Source organism: Pseudorca crassidens, chromosome 16, assembly GCF_039906515.1.
Source record: "Pseudorca crassidens isolate mPseCra1 chromosome 16, mPseCra1.hap1, whole genome shotgun sequence".
NCBI lineage: Eukaryota > Metazoa > Chordata > Mammalia > Artiodactyla > Delphinidae > Pseudorca > Pseudorca crassidens.
The window spans coordinates 14,279,571-14,299,464 of NC_090311.1; the positions used below are offsets into that span (position 1 = coordinate 14,279,571).

Consider the following 19,894-nt stretch of genomic DNA (forward strand, 5'->3'; position numbering starts at 1 on the left):
AATGAACAAAAATTACTGTGAAAAAGGCTTTACATGTAACCTTAGCCTGCGTATTAATGATGTGATACACATTTAATAATAAACATTCCGAAGACTTAGAACTTAGAATGTGGTTAGATAAATGGACTAAAATAAGACAGAACTGAAGTCATGACTAATTCCAGTAACCATTTCCCACTCTGCATTTGCATATAAAACAGACTGCAATTCTCTGGTACCATTCATTTTTTTTCTTAAGCAAAAGTAATTTACTCTTAAATATTTAAAGAATCAAAATAAAAATAACTTTTGAAAATACAAATTATTTAAACAGATGGCAATTGGTACACATCTCAAAGGAGAGTTTTAACTGTGCTACTTTTTTAAAAAATAAGGATGTAAAGCAACCTATACAAAAAGCTATGCCCTAATAAGACTTGATTTGAAACAAGACTACCTTAACATTAATAGATCTAAGACATTTGTAAACATCTCATATTTGATATTAAACTAATTCAACTAGAATCATAAAAGAAAACATTTGCACTCAGAACTTTAAGTTATATCCTTAAAGTAGCTTTTGTTCCCCTCCCCCACCTACCACAATTTAGGGCCTTGTTGAATAGTTTCAATATACTTTTTTAAGAAACAGGTGAAAGTACACCTTTCTTCCTAGTTAGGACTGCTAACAGCAGAAAGAGATGTGATGTTGGAAATTTGGTGGCAATATCATGATTGATCCAAACATAAGTACACTGTTTTCAGTTGCAATATTTTAGGCCACCAGCAAAAATGAATCCTGATGGCCATAAGGAGACTATGTACCTCCCCGAGTGGATGACTTATTTCATTCTAACCAACACTGGCATTAGGAAGAAAACTGGCAGGCACAAAGTGCTGGAAAGTGGCTGCAGGTGTCCCAGACTTAAATTTGTAGACACATTTAGAGAAAAGTGGAGAAAACTGGCTTCTGTAGATGAAAGGCCTCAGAAGGCCTCTGTCAAAAGACATCTTATGATTACAGAAGGATTAAAATGAAAGTAAGCATCTTTGTTGGTGCAAATGGCACTGACGAAATTGGGTCAATAATCTGAGCTTTTCTTCCTGCACTTGATTGGATCTGAGGTAGACTGCAACAAAGAATGAACAACATCAGAAAGTATAGATCAGCTTAAGGGTCGGGGGAGAATAACGAGCCTGAGAACACAATATCTGTTTCTCCTTTTTTCTTCCTTTAGAAATAAAATCAAACCACATAAAAACCCTTAAGTTTCAGCAGGTAAAAAGACCAAAAACTTACTTTTTTTAAGTGCTAATATATCAATTCTAGATATCAACAACTTTGAACATTTTAAACCTCACGTTTTCCGCAAGAAATGGGTATCATTCATGTATCTACCACAAAGATTTGATACTAAGATGCTTGATCAAATCTTAGATAGCTGATCACTTCTCTACAAGTTTTTAGTTTCCTGAAGATCTTTCTGTGCCAATGTCTGAAATGAAAACATACAATTATTCATGAGAGAAATGAAATTCTTAATAAAAGAATGACATAAAATTCATGTAAATTTAGCACAACAATAACTGGGCATTTCTAAATTTTACTATTGAAAGTTTTTCTAAATATATAAATCCTATAAAATATAAATCCTAACATACCTATTGGATAATCTTAAATAAGAAAATATTTCCAGAAAATAAATATGGAAGAAAATGTAGTGTATTAAATTAAAACTATATTTTAACATACTTTAAAGCTAGCTATATATGTCTTCTATTAAAATAGAGCATGACAAATACTGTGTTCATTTTATAAACAACCAAAGTAAGAGGTTAAAAGCAATCTGAAGTGCTCCCACACAATCTGAAAATAAGTCTCCAATAATTGAATCCAAAGTTCTGGAAATCATAAAAATTTGTAATAAGAAAGTTTTAGGATCAAATATAATCAAAGTATAATTTATGCCTATCAAAAACAAAAAGCTTTTAAGCATTATGATAGTTAAACTTCTTCAGTGCATTAATCCTCTAATAACAGTTTCAGTCAAGGGGATGTTGTGAGGTCAGGTTTGAATTTTTTTTAACTTAGTTTGAAATTGTACATATTCTCTTTATATATTGATATAACTTGCCTTATGCAGCATCTAAATCTCCAAGACTCAAAACATTTCACAGATTTATATCATGACCTTAGTTTTGTTTGTTGTTGCTGTTTTGGTTTTTTTTTATTTATTTATTTTTGGCTGTGTTGGGTCTTTGTTGCTGTGTGTGGGCTTTCTCTAGTTGTGGCAAGCGGGGGCTACTCTTCCTTGCGGTGAGCGAGCTTCTCATTGCTGTGGCTTCTCTTGTTGCAGAGCATGGGCTCTAGGTGCACGAGCTTTAGTAGTTGTGGCACGTGGGCTCAATAGTTGTGGCTCGCAGGCTCTAGAGCGGAGGCTCAGTAGTTGTGGCGCACAGGCTTAGCTGCTCCGCAGAATGGGGGAATCTTCCCAGACCAGGGCTCAAACCCGTGTCCCCTGCATTGGCAGGTGGATTCTTAACCACTGCGCCACCAGGGAAGCCCTGTTTTGTTCTTTTGTATCTAGTGCAAATCCATGTGAAGGGCACAATACTAATTCAGTGAGATGTATTCCAGTAAAACCATTCTTACCAGTAAGTAAAAACAAGTGCTGAACAAAAGTTAAACAATCAATTATGGCTTACCAACTGCAAAAATTCTATTTCTGTCTGGAGAGCATCATAAACACTTTGCATGTCATCTTCCTTATAAAGATCTAATTCTTTTTTAAGTCTGTTTTAAAGGAAAAATTCACTCTATTAATTAGTTCATTAGTAAACTTTTATAATAATTCTTTATTACATGAATAGTGCCAGATTTGCAGCTTCTATTATCGGAATTTCAAGTTAACACTAAAGAATTTGGAAAGAAATTTTAATTCTCTATAATTCTGTAAGGAACCAGCCATTAAAATTAGTCTAGGAAAGATAACTGGAGGAACAAGAATTTGAAAGAAGAAATAAAGCTATCTCGTTTTTCAGGTAATTTGAAAACATACTTGGAAAACCCATTAATCAGTGTTAAAACCAACTCAAACAATAAAATAATTCAGTAGGGTGACAAGATACAAAATTAGCAAACAAAAATAAGTAGCCTTCATTGTCACCAGCAATAATTAACATGACTTTTTCATGGATAGGACATCATAAAAATGCTAACTATCCCCAGTTAAATAAAACTTAATTTGACCCTAATAAAAATACTAACACTTTTTTCCGCTGGTGCTAGGCGAATTTGATTCTAAAGTTCATATGAAAAAAGAAAAAGAACATTCTAGAAAAGGCCTTGAATTTTTTTTTTCCAAGAAAGCCCTGAAAAAAGAGAAAACAAAGAAAGGTGACTAGCCCTGTGAGATATTAAATCATACCATTAATCCTTTATAATTAAAAGAGTGCAGTAGTGGCATATAAATAGAGCAGTGGAACACAGAAGACAGAAATAGCTTAAAAGGGACAAGTGGACATTTAGCATATGCTAAAGGAGCTTCCTCAAACCACTGTAAAAGACTGACTTTTTAATAAGCTGTGTGAGAAAAACCGGATAGCTATGTGCTATGTGGCTATAGATGGATTGTCAAAGCTAAAATTGGCTCTGTATCTCATAGCATACACCAAAATATACTCTAACTGGATCAAAGATTTAAGTGTAAAAAATGAAACTATCTAAGGACAAAGTGAAAGAATAGGGAAATTCCTTTATAAGCTGGTTGTGGCCAAGAACTTTCTCACTATGGCTCAAAATATAAATGAAAAATGAGTACTCAATTCAATTACATTTAAAAAACTGCATAGCAAAACACATGAGTAAAGTCAAAAGATGACAATCTGAGAGAAAATAGGTCAAGATGTCAAGTTTGCTACTAATATAGCAGTGACTGGAGAATGTGGCTTATATCTGCATGCAAAGGATTTACTAACACTGAACCCCAGAATTAGACTAATGTAACTCACACCATTAGAGACAGAATTGGATGCCACAAGCTTTCTTTCATGGAGTCCTATCACTGTAAAACTTAAGGGATAGAGGAGCAGAGTGGAATATACACTCTGAGGCAGGCCATACTCCAGAGAGATAAGGAAAAGAAAGCTGGGCTTCGGTTTATCCTTCCAAACTCACCAGACTGAATCACTCCTCTCCACCATAGAATAAGAAAGAAGGAGTTCTGGGGGGGACAACAAGGAGGGTTAAACCAGTAAAGCTTTTTCTTCATGGAAGAAAAAAACCAGGAGTGGAAAGAAGAATTCCATGGGGCTATCTCAGGGGTTAATATACACCATGGCTTTGCAAATAACACTGAAAAAAGATGAGGAACTTTTATCTTCTTTGTAGTAAAAATAAAATATGTAGACTCAATCACTGGAACAAATATTTATTAAACACTAAGTACCTTGGCCTATGTTAGATTCAGACACTGACAGAAAAATGAAGAAGTAGTAGAAGGAGTTCCCAGTTAAGTGGGAGAGACTGATACACATAAACATCACAGAATATGATCAATGATATAACAGAATTATAAACATATTCTCTATGAACACAGAGAAAGGAACAATAGAGGAACCCTTTCATAATTTATTATGTTTATTCCTTCATTTATTTATTCAATACCTACTATATGCCAACCTCTGTACCAAGGTATTAGACCATGAGTATACAATGGTAAACAAAGTAGACAAGATCTTTCCCCTAACTGAGCACATGATGACATAGACATAAATGAAATGAAGCACATAGATATGTAATTACAAAATGGAATCTGTGCTATCAAGGAAAAAATACAGTGTGTTATTAGGAAAAACAACAGGTTATAAAATTTAGATCACAGGGATCCTTCTCTGAGGAAATATTTCAACTGAGATCTAAAGGATAGGGCATGTCCCACCAGGTAGGAGACAAGTAGGCAAGGGGCAAACAGATAACTTGAGGGAAAGAAAGGCATAGATAAAGGTCTTAGGTGCAAGAAAGCTCGGAGTGCTTTAAGGAGCAGAGTGAGAAGGGGACCATGGTTGAAAATAACATCAGGGAGGTGGTCATATACCATATTGTGACGAGTCTTGGACTTTAGGTTTTATTATGTTCATTATGAAGCCACCGATGATTTTAATAAAGGGGCTGACACGATTCAATTTATAATGCAATGAAGGTTGCAAGAGTGGATGACGGGAAAGCAGAGAGAGATTGTTACTGTGATCCAGGTGAGAGAGAGTAGTGGCTAGAACTAGGATGGTAGCCATGGAGAGAGAAGTGGAAGGATTCAAGAAATATTTTGGAGGTAAAAGCAACAAAACTTGGTGATGGACGGGGGTAGGGTGAGAATGATGAGATTTCTGAACACATCAAACATGCCTGCTACATTTTGGGTTTACTCAGGAAAAATTACATGTGAGCTAGGCCTTGAAGACTAAATCAGATTTTAAACTAATAGAGAAAAAAGAGAAAGATACAGAGGTGTGAAGTCCTGTGGCATATTTGGAATTCCACAAATAGTATTCTGATGTGCTAGTAGAATAGAGTATGTGGTAGAAATGCAGGGAGATAGCACAGATTACGTTTTTGTTTGTTTAATCAGGACAGCATCACTTCAGATCTATTTCTATGTTTATATTAAATTCTTGGGAATTCAGAACTGGAGCTTAGGAAGGAGGGATTAGTGACAAACATTTGGAAATTATCTATGGATGATAACTAAAACTTTAGACCAGATGAGATAGCCCATGGAGAGTACAAAGTAAGAAAACAATCAATGACTAAACTTTAGGGAGCCTCTGCACTTAAAGGACAGGCAGGAGAAAAAAATGAGAAAGAAGCCTGAAAGGCATGAAATTCCCATGGATAATATGAAATAAAAATGAAATCATAAGTAATTATACAATTATAATTATGTCTAATAATTATAGAGCATTTACTGTGTACCAAGCACTGTTGTAAGGGCTTTATATATATTAAGACATTTAATTTTTGCTATAGTCTTGTGAGGTAGGGCCATTATTAACCTCATTTTATAGATGTAGAGAATGAGGCATAGACAAGTTAAATTGCTTGTCCAAGGTCACTAACCTAGTAAATAGCAGAGGTGGGATTCAAAGGTGTTTGTAATCTTAACCTCTATGCTTTCTGCCTCTCCAGACCCTGAGATTTCTGTCCTCCCTGGACTACATGAAAAAACTAGCTTGGTATGTTATACAACCCTCAGGGACGCTTCTTAGAAATTAACACAACCTCTGGTTTAGGTATTAATCATAGCAATATTCTATAAGTTAGCTGCTTTAACATGTGTTAATTAATGAGCCCACACTCTTCACATTAGAATCTTTTAAATAAACAAACATCTTGTAATTTATAAATAGGGGAAGATTACTTAAAGCAGAGACCATTAAACTGTTGTGAATGTAAAGTACTGGTTCTCAAATGTAAAACAGATAGCTAGTGGGAAGCAGCCGCATAGCACAGGGAAATCAGCTCCGTGCTCTGTGACCACCTAGAGGAGTGGGACAGAGAGTGGGGGAGGGAGATGTAAGAGGGAGGAGATATGGTGATATATGTATATGTATAGCTGATTCACTTTGTTATAAAGCAGAAACTAACACACCATTGTAAAGCAGTTATACTCTAATAAAGGTGTTAAAAAAAATAAAGTACTAGTTCTCTCCATTAATGGATGGCATTAAGTTAGAGTCCAACAAGCAACCTGGACATGACAGATTAACTTTATAAAAACATAATCATTACAAAAGAATTTCAATAATATAGACAGAATAAAATATGCATCAAAATTTTCTAATTACAAGAAGTAGAAACAATAAGTTCATAGAGATGAAGTTTTAATTTTTTGTAATTAATTTTTTTGTAACTTTTTGTAACCCAGTAATTGCTTTCTTACTGGTTAAAGTTTAATAAAAGTAGAAGTACAATTTTAATAACTTTAAAATAAAACTGGTTCTGAACTGGGGACAATTTTGCCCACCCGTCTCTGCCCAGGGGGCACTGAGCAATATCTGGAGTCATTTTTGGTTTGTCACAACTGGGGGCGGGTGGCGCTACTGGCATCTAGTTGGTAGAGGCCAGGAATGCTACTAAACATCTTACCCTGCATAGGACAGCTCTCCCACAACATAGAATATCCTGACCCAAAATCTCAACAGTGCCAAGGCTGAGAAACCCTGCTATAAAAATAGCATCTATACCAAGAGTAGTTAAACTTGAAAATTTAAGATAAAGGCAATTACTATAGAATTCAGTATACATTTGAACACACAGATGAAAAAGATTATTCTATTCCAAAATTTAGGGATAAAACCAACTTAATTTTGGCCTTAATGATGTTCAGTAAATGTCATATCATTTTTTGCCATCATTAGCTCCTTGTTATTGTGCTAATTATAAGACTGATGGCCCTCTTTTCTAAAATCTTTACACTTAGTATTTTGACTCTGCTCTTCACACTTGAAATAACTTTTATGGAACATACCAGAAGGGAAACTAAGCTACACATATTAAAGAATTTAAAGTGGGAATTGATAAATATTGGCATTTCATTCAATAACTGCTAAGATGCAAAGAACGGACTAGGTATATTGATTGATGTTTCTTTCTATCCAAATTTCCTTTGTCACCATCTGTGAAGGAAAAGCTCTAACAAACTTCGTGTGCTTAATTTTAATCCAGGGCAAATTTTTATGACTGAGTGATAAACGAAACTGGAGTTCACATTGGAAGCCCCTTTACTACTAACTACAATGATACCAGTGGGCATTACCATTTTTAAAAGTGTAAAAAAATCAATGAGCAGACTGTCACTACAGAAACTCATTCTGCATCAAACATATCACCCAAGAGATTGATATTTCATGCTTATAAAACTTAACATAAAATTAAATTGCAGATATTTTCTCACAATCTACTAAAATTATGGCCTAAGGCAATACACTGCTAATATGAAGCATTTGTTCAGCTCTAGTGGACTTATTTCCTATATGATTTATGTGAATGAAGTCTTCATTTGCCTCTTTGTAGATCTGGCAATGAGGTTTCTGTTTCTTACATTAAATGTAGAAAGTATAGGAAGTTCTTTAAAATTAAGCCAGCAAATATAACACTGAATTATTAATAAATAATAGTGAAACTAATAAACTGGGGGGGGGGTCCTCCTTTGGTATATAATTATGTCATTTCAAACCTCAGCCATTCTTTCATTATCCAAATGCATTAAAAAAATCTAAATATTCCGTACAGAAAATACATTTTCAATCTTTAGGCCCCAAACCAGAGTGACAGATTTCAAGTAAAACAGTAGACTGTGGTTTTTTCCCCTGAAATCTAGAAGGACCAAAAATAATTTCAATCATTTCACTCCAGAAAGTTAGGGATAATAAAAAAGAGAGTTGTGGAAACAATACTATATCTTAATCTGTTAGGATATGAATAACTCTGAGACCATGAGGTATATGAAAAGATAAAATTGATTTCAACCTTATCAACCTGATGCATCATGAAACTTATGTGTAGCACTTTCTAGCCAGTAAAGTGTTTGCTTATTAGTATGTTTCAGAATACACATAGAAGGAAATAATTTCTTAAACAAACTTTAAAAAAAAAAGCAACTGTGCGTTTAGTTTTATGCTGAAATCTACTTGACAACTTGGAAAATTATCAGATTTTATACCAAAGTATAATAGGCAATTCTTACCTTAAGCATTCAGCATCATTTTGAGGCTTTTCACTGATTTTTATTTTTTCTGCCTCTAGGTACTTGGTAGTACAAACGGCTTCCTTTTTTTTATCTTCAAAACCTAAACAATTTAAGAAAATTCTTACAATCTTTAAAAAATTAAACATAAAGGTTATCTTTATGCATTCATAAGAACAATAATCAATTTTGGTGCTTCATGTAAAATATATGTACTAGTGATTTTTATTTTTCTACTTTAATGTAGCAATTAAAGGCACACACAAAAAAGATCTTAACAAAATTTGTGACATTAAAAATACCAGATCTAACACTGATCAGTTCAGTGCTTTACCTATTCCTTTTTTACATCAGTAGCAGCACTACATCCCAATAGGTGAATACACTTTGAAAGAATAATACTACCCTATAGTAGATATATAACAATATTCATCAGCAAAATAAACTAACTCATAAAGGTAATACCTTTAAGCTCTCTCTGCAAAGTAAATAATTCTTGTATCAATTCACTCTTTTGTTTTTGAAGTTCATTTAACTGGCCACTATCATGTTCCGCTGACTTCATTTCTAGAAACAAATAGACAAAAACCAAAAAACATATTTTAACTATTTTAAGTTTTGCTTTATGTATGTCAGGAATGATTAAGTTCTTCTTGTGTAGTAAAAGTTTAAACAGTATATGGTCAATTTTAAGTCCCAACAGCTTCCCTTGGCCACATAGGAACTGTTTCTTAATAAACTGACCAGGATTATTTAAGCAACAACTGGATACAAAAGAACAAGTTAGTTGAAGGTTAGACTGCTGAATGAGATTCAAAATAGTGTCATATTACTAAGTAAAACGAGCTTCCCAATGAAATTAGAAAACTCTACTCACTTTTTGGTTACCATGAACAATGCTGCTATGAACATTCATGTACAAGTTCTTACATAGACGTATGGTTTCAATTATCTTGAAATACCAGGGAGTGGAATTGTGGGTCATAGGGTAACTCTAGGTGTAACATTTTGAGAAACTGTCAAACTGTTTTCCAAAGTAGTTGTATAATTGTACATTTCTACCAGCAATGTATGAGGTTTCCAATTTCTCCACAGCCTATCCAACACTCTTATCTACTCGTTTATTATAGCCAGGCTAGTGGCATCTCATTGTGGTTTTGATTTGCATTTTCCTAATTATTTTGAACATCTTTCATGTGTGGCCATTTGTATGCCTTTTTTGGATAAATGCCTTTTTAAATACTTTGTCCATTAAAAAAAACTGGGTTATTTTTCTTTTTACTGTTTAGTTGTAAGAGTTCTTTATATATTCTGGATGCTAGTCCCTTATTAGATACATGATTTGCCAATATTTTCTACAATTCTGTGGGTTGTCTTTTCACTTTTTTGATAGTGTCCTTTGAAACTTGAGTTTTAATTTTGATGAAGTCCAATTTATCTATTCTTTCGTTGCTTGTGAATACCTAGAAAACCATTTCCTAATCCTAAGTTATGAAGATTTACAACTGTGTTTTATTCTAAGAGTTTTATATTTTTAGCTCTTACATTTAGGTCTGTGATCTGTTTTGATTTAGTTTTTGTGTACAGTATGAGGTAGATGTCCACATTCATTCTTTTGCATGGGGATATCCAGTTATCCTAGCACCTTTATTTAAAAAGACTATTCTTTTGCAAATGGTCTTAGCATACGTGTAAAAATCAAGTGACCATAAATGTATGGGTTTATTTTTGGATTCCCAATTATATCCCCTTGATCTATATGTCCATATTCATACCAGCACCTCACTGTCTTGATTACAGCAGCTCTGTTCTAAGTTTGAAATCAGAAGTGTGAGTCTTCCAACTCTGTTCTTTTTCAAGTTTGTTTTGACTATTATTGGTCCTTTGCATTTCTATGAATTTTAGGGTCAGATTGCAAAAAGCCAGCTAGAATATTTGATAGGGGTTGTATTGAATCTGTAGATCACATTTAGGAGTATTGCCATCTTAACAATATTAGATCTTCCAATCCATCAACTTGGGATGACTTTCCATTTATTTAGGTCTTCTTTAATTTCCTTCAACAATGATTTTTGTAGTCTTGAACTTTTGTTAAGTGTATTCCTAAGTATTTTACTTTTTGATTGTAAATTGAATGTTCAATTTAACTTACAAATTGTTCATTGTTAGTATATAGAAATATAATTGATTTGTATATATTGATCTAATATCCTGCAACCTTGCTGAACTTGTTTATTAGCTCAAATAGTTTTCCGGTGGGTTCCTTAGGATTTCTATACACAAGATCATGTTATCTTCAAATAGAGATAGTTTTACTTCTTCCTTTCCAGCCTAGATGTCTTTTATTTCTTTTTCTTGCCTGATTGCCCAGGCTAAAATCTCTAGCAAAATGTTGAACAGAAGTAGTAGGAGTGGATATTTGTATTTTCCCAATCTTAGGTGAGGAATTTTCATTCTTTCATCATTAATAGCATTCACCATGGGTTTTTCATAGATACACTTTATCAGGTTGAGAATGGTCCCTTCAATGTCTACTGTATTGAATTTTTTTTTTAAACCATGGAAGGGTGTTGAATATTGTCAAATGATTTTTCTGAATCTTTGATTATTTTTATATCTTTTTTCTCTTCATTATATTCATGGTCTTGAGTATATTTATAAGAACAATTTAAAAAGTCTTTCTCTGCTAATTGCATTATCTCTATGATTTCTAGAGATGTTTCTATTGACCTTATTTCCTCCTTGCTATGAGTTATAATTGGCTTTTTCACATGTATAGTGATTTTTGATTGGATACTAGACATTGTGTTCACTATTTTCTTGAATGTTTGAATTTTGATCTCTTCCTTTAAAGCATGCTGATGCTTGTTATTTAGCAGGCAGTTAGGTAACATGATTAGGTCCAAACCTTGCTTTTAAGATTTTTTTTAAAAGAGTGTGTCCAGAAGAGCCTTAAGTCTAAGGCTAATTTAATCTTGCTATTAAGGCAGGACTCTTCTGTTTAATGAGATCTTTCTATTCTGACAGGATGGAACATGAATGTCTCCCAGTCCTGTGTGAGCTCTTAGAATTGTCGACCTTATGACTCCTCAGCAGTTTTTCTTCACTCAGCCTAGTGGTTTTCCTGTACGTATGCACAGAGTAATATATAGACAAAGGCTCAAAGCAAACTCTATGAAGATTTCTGGAGGTTTTTGTCTGTGTAGTTCTTTCCTCTCAAGTACATTGTCCCGAAAATTGCAGCTAACTCAGCCTCCCTGAACTCCAATCTTTGTATCCTCAACTCAATCAGTCCACTCTGCTTTGCTTAAGTTCCCCCTCTCAGTCCTGCTGTCAAAGAATTGCATCCAGGTAAAAAGCTAGGGTAATCATAGCTCAAGTGTTTCCCTTCTCTCAGTAATCATAGTCTTGAACAGTCTCTTTTCCTCAATATGTAAAAATAGTTTTTAATATATTTTCTTCAGTTCTAGCTGTTTGTGTTGTGCTCCTTCCTGATTATAAGTGAAAGTTCTCCGCATACTATTTAAATTATCCTTTTACTTGTCTATCTCCCATAGTAGACCATAAGCTCCTTAAAAACAGGAGCTTTCAGGCTTCCCTGGTGGCGCAGGGGTTGAGAGTCCGCCTGCCAATGCGGGGGACACGGGTTCATGCCCCGGTCCGGGAAGATCCCACATGCCGCGAAGCGGCTAGGCCTGTGAGCCATGGCCGCTGAGCCTGTGCGTCCGGAGCCTGTGCTCCGCAACGGGAGAGGCCACGACAGTGAGAGGCCCGCGTACAGCAAAAAAAAAAAACAAAACAGGAGCTTTCATTTATCTTTAAAGTCCAATTCTTGTACAGTGCTTGTCATATATATACAGAACACATAGCATGTGCTCAAGAGAGTGTGCTGAACTGAACTCAAATAAATCATATAATTGAATTAAAAATTTTTATTATCCATGTTTTTGTCAATTAATTTAAAATGCACAGTTCTTTGAAAAAAATTAATAAACTCACATTTATGCTTCTGCTACTTTAAAAAATGAATATTTAAAATATAAACATAACTACATGCTAATAATTAAGAGAAGTATTCCAGGATACCATTACAATCCTTAAGAGATTTAAAAAGTGAAACTATATTTTATTCATTATTAACTGATTTATCAGACAGTCTATGATATGATTTATGATTTAAAATATCTTTGTAAAACTTGGCCAAGAGTGATAGAGAAATTTTGGACTTAAACATTCCTGAGGTAGAGAATGTATTATTTTTCTTAGTCCTAACTCTCTAGGCTAAATGGAAAAGGCATGGTTCCAAGACTGGTTCTTCCCTCCCAAAAAATAAGACAAGTGCATCAATTCCTATGACACTTACACAACAGAAAGAATAAACACAATGTTTGTGGTAATAACTTTTTTCCCACTTTTCTACTGCCTCATTTTTTTTTTTTTTTTTTTTTTTTTGCGGTACGTGGGCCTCTCACTGTTGTGGCCTCTCCCATTGCGGAGCACAGGCTCCGGACGCGCAGGCTCAGCGGCCATGGCTCACAGGCCCAGCCGCTCTGCAGCATGTGGGATCTTCCCGGACCGGGGAACGAACCCGTGTCCCCCGCATCAGCAGGCGGACTCTCAACCACTGCGCCACCAGGGAAGCCCTCTACTGCCTCATTTTAATTTTGTTATTACTTTTATTTTATAGCTTTATTGAGGTATAACTGATGTGGTGATAACTTTTTACTTCCTTCCACTGCTTAAAATCCAAGAAGTTCTAATCAAGCTAGGTTTTATGGCTATGAATATTAAACCAAAGTAAGACAATGAAAATTCATTCCCATCGTTTGACATGTGAGTTGTCTTTCTCATATAACTGCACATACATTGCCTATCTTTAAAGAATACTAGCAAGCAAGGTGTGTCATATGCTTCCTCTTATCTAACATCCAAGAAAAACTGATTCACGAACTGAAAGAAAGAAATAAGGGGGACATTTTGAGAAAAATGTTGTGACAATCATTATAGTCATTATTTTGAAGCCAAAAGTGATGGACCCTTTTATCTATGAATTATCAGATGTTCAAAATAAATAAACATTTACTAATTTCACAGATATATATTGAATACCAAATACCAATGCTTCTAGTTGCTCAGGCCAAAAAAAACTTGGAGTCAACTGTTAATGCCTCTCTTTCTCTCACAGCCCACATCTAATCCATCATGAAATCCTACTTGTCCATCTTCAAAATTTATCCAGAATCCAAACACCTCTCACCATTTCAATTGCTTACAGTCTTAAACTAAGCCATTATTATCTCTGGTCTGGATTACTGCCACTTTTCCCTAGGTTTCTGTTTCTGCTTTTACCTCCATTAAGTGTATTTTCAACTGAGGCCAAAGAAATCCTATTAACATATGTGAGACCCTTCACTCCTGTGCTCAAAATTCTCCAATGGCTTCTGATCACTTCAGTAGAAGCCAAAGTTTTCTGAATGGCCCACAGGTTTTAAACGATCTGAGTTCTTATTTTTAAATTAGTTTTTATTGGAGTATAGTTGCTTTACAATGTTGTGTTAGTTTCTACTGTACAGCAAAATGAATCAGCTATACATATACATATATCCTCTCTTTTTTGGATTCCCTTCCCATTTAGGTCACCACAGTGCATTAAGCAGAGTTCCTTGTGCTATACAGTATGTTCTCGTTATTTGTCTATTTTATACACAGTATCAATAGCGTTTATGTGTCAATCCCAATCTCCCAATTCCTCCCACTCCCCCTTTCCCCCTTGGTATTTATACATTTGTCTCTATTTCTGCTATGCAAATAAGATCATCTATACCATTTTTATAGATTCCATATATATGCATTAACATAAGATATTTGTTTTTCTCTTTCCAACTTACTTCACTATGTATGACACTCTCTAGGTCCATCCACAACTCTACAAATGACCCAACTTCATTCCTTTTAATGGCTGAGTAATATTCCACTGTATATATGTACCACATCTTCTTTATCCATTCATCTGTCAGTGGACACTTAGGTTGCTTCCATGTCCTGGCTATTGTAAATAGTGCTGCAATGAACACTGGGGTACATGTGTCTTTTTGAATTATGGTTTTCTCAGGGTATATGTCCAGTATTGCGATTGCTGGGTCATATGGTAGTCCCATTTTTAGTTTTTTAAGGAACCCCCATACTGTTTTCCATAGTGGCTGTATCTTGTCACCTCTCTGACCTCACGACCTCTCCTTCTACTCTAAAGACATTAGGCTCTTGGGACTTCTTTGGTGGCGCAGTAGTTAAGAATCCGCCTGCCAATGCAGGGGACACAGGTTTGAGCCCTGGTCCGGGAAGATCCCACATGCCGCAGAGCAACTAAGCCCATGCACCACAACTCCTGAGCCTGCACTCTAGAGCCCTCAAGCCACAACTACTGAAGCTTGCGCACCTAGAGCCTGTGCTCTGCAACAAGAGAAGCCACCGCAATGAGAAGCCCACGCACTGCAACGAAGAGTAGCCCCTGCTTACTGCAACTAGAGAAAGCCTGCACGCAGCAATGAAGACCCAATATAGCCAAAAATAAATAAATAAAAAATAAATAAATTTAAAACAACAACAACAACATTAGGCTCTTTGTTTTCCCTCAAAATCAGATTAGGCACACTCTCCCTTTGTAGGCTTTATATCAGCTATCCTGCTGTCTGAAATGCTCTTCCCCTAGATATCCATTTGGCTCATTCTCTTACTTCTTTCAGGCTTTATTCAAAACACACCTCATCAGCGAGGCCTTCCCAGGACATCTATGTAATATTATAACACATACACATGCACGTCTGTGTGCACACACACACACGCATACACATAACGTATCCCTAGAAGGTGGAGAACCACTAGGTTGTGTAGGGCTGGCAAAACAAGTTGAGGAACTTGGTTTGCTATGTTTATCATGATATTTTAAAACATAATGTAACTAAATTAAGAGGCTCATAGTAATAGTCCAGAACTAGTAATTCCTTCTAAAAATATATGGGTGTTAATATTTTGGCAACTTCAAGGGGTAAGAATAGCATCCTCATCTGAAGTTAAAAACTAATAAATCAAGGAAGATATCAGACAGTGGAAAGAAAACTCTAAGTAGCAGAAAATAATAAAATAGCTATGGAGAGATGAAGATGAAGATTATTCAAAACCCAATGTAACTGGCTGACTAACCATAGTTATGGTCTAAAAGCTCAATGGGAAAGGTCAGAGGGGACAGCCAGCAGAAGAAGGAAGAGAGAAGAGAAAAATCAAGTATCAGGAAATAACAGATATGGTGGTACAAATTAGAAAAGGGAATGGAAGAGCAACCACTGACGGGACAGAAGACAAATGGAAACTAAAACTGCTCTGAGAAGAAAATGGCTCTAGTATGCTTAAAATTTGAATAACTCCTTTCTCCACCAGCACCAACAGGGAGAAATAGTCACCATAAACAGTTTCACAGGTGAATTCTTTTGAACCTTGAAGGAGTTGATAATTCTAGTATTTACATTTTTTCCAGCTGGAGAAAGAAGAAAGCTTTTACATTCTTTCTGTTAAGTCAATATAACACACACAAAAAGATTAATCTCACTTATAAATACTGATGCAAAAATCTTAAAGAAAACATTAGAGACCACAGCTAAGTAAGGTTAATAATAGGATATTTATTAACAAAGTTCACTATGTTAATAGATTAAAGTGGGAAAAGCATATATGATCATCTCAAAAGGGAGAGGGTAGGGAGGGAAAGAAAAAAGAGGGGAGAGAGAGAGAAGGAGAAGAAAGAGAGAAAGTTTCAATCTGGTGTCATGATTAATAGTAAAACTCTTTCTAAGATGGAGACAAAAATCCAGATGCCATAATGGAAAAGATTGATGAAGATGACTGCAAAAATTTAAACTTTCTATATGGCATTCAGACATATGCAGACACACACAGAGACACATACATACATACTACAAGTATAGTCAAAGGTAAACAATAAACTAGGACACAAATTTATGACACAGGGCTATCTTCATTAATTTACAAAAAGCTCATATAAATCAGTAAGAATAAAAATACATAAAGATGAACAAAGAATATTAACAGATTGTTCACAGAAAAAGAAAAATATAAATGGTCAATAAATTCAGATAAATTCAACATAGTGAATAATCAAAGAAATGCTAATTAAACCAACAATGAAAATAACATCTTGACTTGTCAGATTGGCAAAGATTAAAGTCATTGATAATGCCCAGATTGGTAATGGTAGGAGATAATAGTTTAGGAAAACAGGCACTTTCCTATGCAGTTGGTAAGAAAATTAATTCAGTGCTATAAGGAGTGTAATTTAGTATTAAGTCTCTTAATATTTCCCTTTGATTTAGCAATTTCATTAGTAGATTTTTACCACACAAATACATTCATAAAAGTACAGATAACATACTCAGATTATTAGAGGCCCTTGTCGTTGTTCATGTAGATTGTTTCTTAATTTTTATTTTTATTTTATTTTGTTTTCTTCTTGAATCACCACCAGTCCCACCACCTGTGTACTGTTACCCATCTTCACTGGGAATTTAGCTTCTTTCTGTAATTTTCAACTCTACCTCCCTACTAGCTCCAATCCATCAATATTTAAATATGTTCAAATATCTCCCATTTCAAAAAAGAAAAATGAAAAAAGGACAATCCCACTTTCCCACTAAAATCCCTCCCCTGACCTCACATCCTCCTGGGTTACTGGACTTTCTATCTTATCTGCAGAGAAACTTCTTCGAAGACTTATCTATGCTCATGGTCACAAATTCCTCTTCCTCACTGCTCAACTCATTACAACCCGGCTTCTGCCCTTCTTCTCTAATTATCTCAATCTGTTGCTTTTCCTAAAGATCACCAGGGACATCCAACTGCTGCTTCTTAGTCCTTATGGTTGACAGTTTGGCAGCTTTGCCAAATATTCTCAAATACAACCTCAAATACTCTCTCCCCTAGGTGATCCCAACTTCACAGAGCAATGTATCCTTTCTTGAATGTGCCTAAGTTTCTCGAAGCTCTTTCTCACACTCTGCTGGCTTTCTTCTTCTTGAAAGTCATGGTGTTACTCAGAGCTCTAGTATTTTCTTTCAATACATTCTCCCTGGGTGATTCCCCAAATTTAATAGCTCTAGCCCAAACCTCTCTCTGAGCTCTTAAGTTAAATATCTAACTATCTGACATCTAGACCCAAACCTCTCATTTAGCTAATCCCTATGACACTTCAGATCTCAGTCTGAAAGTCACTTGCTCAGGTAGTCAGTCCTTCCTTAACTACCTAGTCCAGGTTAGGTTCCCTTACATGTTCTCATATCAGTTTGTACTTCTCCTTTTGAAGCAGTCATCAATTTATAATTATCTAATTTATACTGTTCGAGATAGAGCATTAAACAAAACGAAGTACCTGCCATTATGGAGATTAAATTTCATATGGAAACCCTAGAGACATTTTGAAAGTATAAAGAACCAACAGTATCAAGCACCAGGAAAGCAAATCTGTTAAAATAAATTCATATCTCTGAAAGAAAGAACACAAAATAGGGGGCTCCTACATTATTTGTGGCATCAAGGACCTTTTTTCTCTATCATTTTTATAGAGGAGTTCCCTTCTATTCCTGGTTTTCTGAATGTTATACAGAACTGTACAGATATACTTACCAGGCCCCCTTTTCCATTTCTTTATGTTATAGTTGTCATATATGCATATGACATACATGTATACAAATTGCCTCTACATTCGTTATAAACTCCACAAGACAATATATTTTTTGCTTTAAGAAATCATATGTATTTTTTAAAATTAAGAGAAAACATAGGTACTTGTATTTTATTTGCCATTTCTGATTATTTTAATTAAGATATGAGTTTGTCTCTGGTGTCATTTTTACTTCTACTTGGAGAGCTTCCTTTAACATTTCTTGTTGTTCAGTCATGGTTGTTCAGTCATGGTGGCAAAGAATTCTCTTAATTTTCCTTTACTTGAAAATGTCTTTATTTTACCTTTTGAAGGATTTTTCACTGGATATAGAGATTTACTTTTCTTTCAACACTTTCATTATTCCACTATCTTCTTGACTTCATGGTTTCTAGTGACAAGTACATGGTCATTTGATTAACTGCTCCCTGTTTTCAAGATTTTTTTATCTTTGGCTTTTCAACAATTTCACTATTACTATGTCCGTAGGCATGAATTTCTTTGAATTTATCTTGTTTGGATTTGCTGAGCTTCTTGAATCTATGAATTAATATTTTTCAGCAAATTTAAGACATTTTCTGCCATGATTTCTTCAAATATATTTTCTGCCCCACTCTCTCTCCTCTCTCCTTCAGAAACTCTAATTATTTGCATGTTAGACCTTTCGAAATTGTCCCACAGGTCCCTGAGTTTCTATTTTATGTTTCAATTTTTTCTCTCTTCTTCAGATTGGGTAATTTCTATTAATCCAGCTTCATGTTCATTGGCTCCTCTGTCAGCTCCATTCTGCTATTAAGTGACATTTTAATTTCAGATATTGTATTTTTCAGTTCTAAAATGTTCATTCGATTCTTTTTTACATTTTATATTTTTCTGCTGAGATTACCTATCTTTTCATCTATTACAAGTGCATTTTTCTTAACTCATTGAGCATAGTTAATAAAGCTGCTATCAAGTTTTTAACTCCAATATCTAGATCACTGTGGTTTTGGCATCTCATTATTTTCTTTTGACATTAGGGCATGTTTCACTGATACTTCACAGGTCAAGGAATTTTGGATTGCATCCTGAACAGTGTGAATATCATGTTGTGGAGATTTTGACTTTTTTTAAAATAACAGCCATCCTAAATGGGTGTTAAGCAATATCTCATTGTGGTTTTGATTTCCATTTCCCTAATGACTATTTAGGTTGAACATCTTTTCATGAGTTTACTGGACATTTCTTTGGAAAAATGGTCTATTCAAATCCTTTGCCCATTTTTTAACTGGGTTTTTTTTGGTTTGGTTCGGTTTTTTTGGTGTTGAGTTATGGGTTTTTTTTTTAATATTCTGGGTATTAATCCCTTATCAAAGATATGATTTGAAAATATTTTCTCTCATTCTGTGGGTTGTGTTTTTACTCTCTTGATAGTGTCCTTTGATGTACAAAAGATTTTAATTTT

The 19,894-nt window shown here is 34.7% G+C and overlaps 1 protein-coding gene across 1 annotated transcript in view; it reads right to left on the reverse strand.

Annotated features, from left to right (window-relative positions):
• Nucleotides 1-1,433: 1,433 nt before the first annotated feature.
• CCDC172 (coiled-coil domain containing 172) overlaps nucleotides 1,434-19,894 on the reverse strand; it is a 40,092-nt gene continuing 21,631 nt past the window's right edge. The window contains exons 5-8 of the mRNA XM_067708864.1: nucleotides 9,189-9,290; nucleotides 8,724-8,826; nucleotides 2,686-2,773; nucleotides 1,434-1,475 (exon numbers count right to left, since the gene is read on the reverse strand). Of these exons, the coding sequence (XP_067564965.1) occupies nucleotides 1,434-1,475; nucleotides 2,686-2,773; nucleotides 8,724-8,826; nucleotides 9,189-9,290 (335 nt within the window). The remainder of the gene's footprint in view (nucleotides 1,476-2,685; nucleotides 2,774-8,723; nucleotides 8,827-9,188; nucleotides 9,291-19,894) is intronic.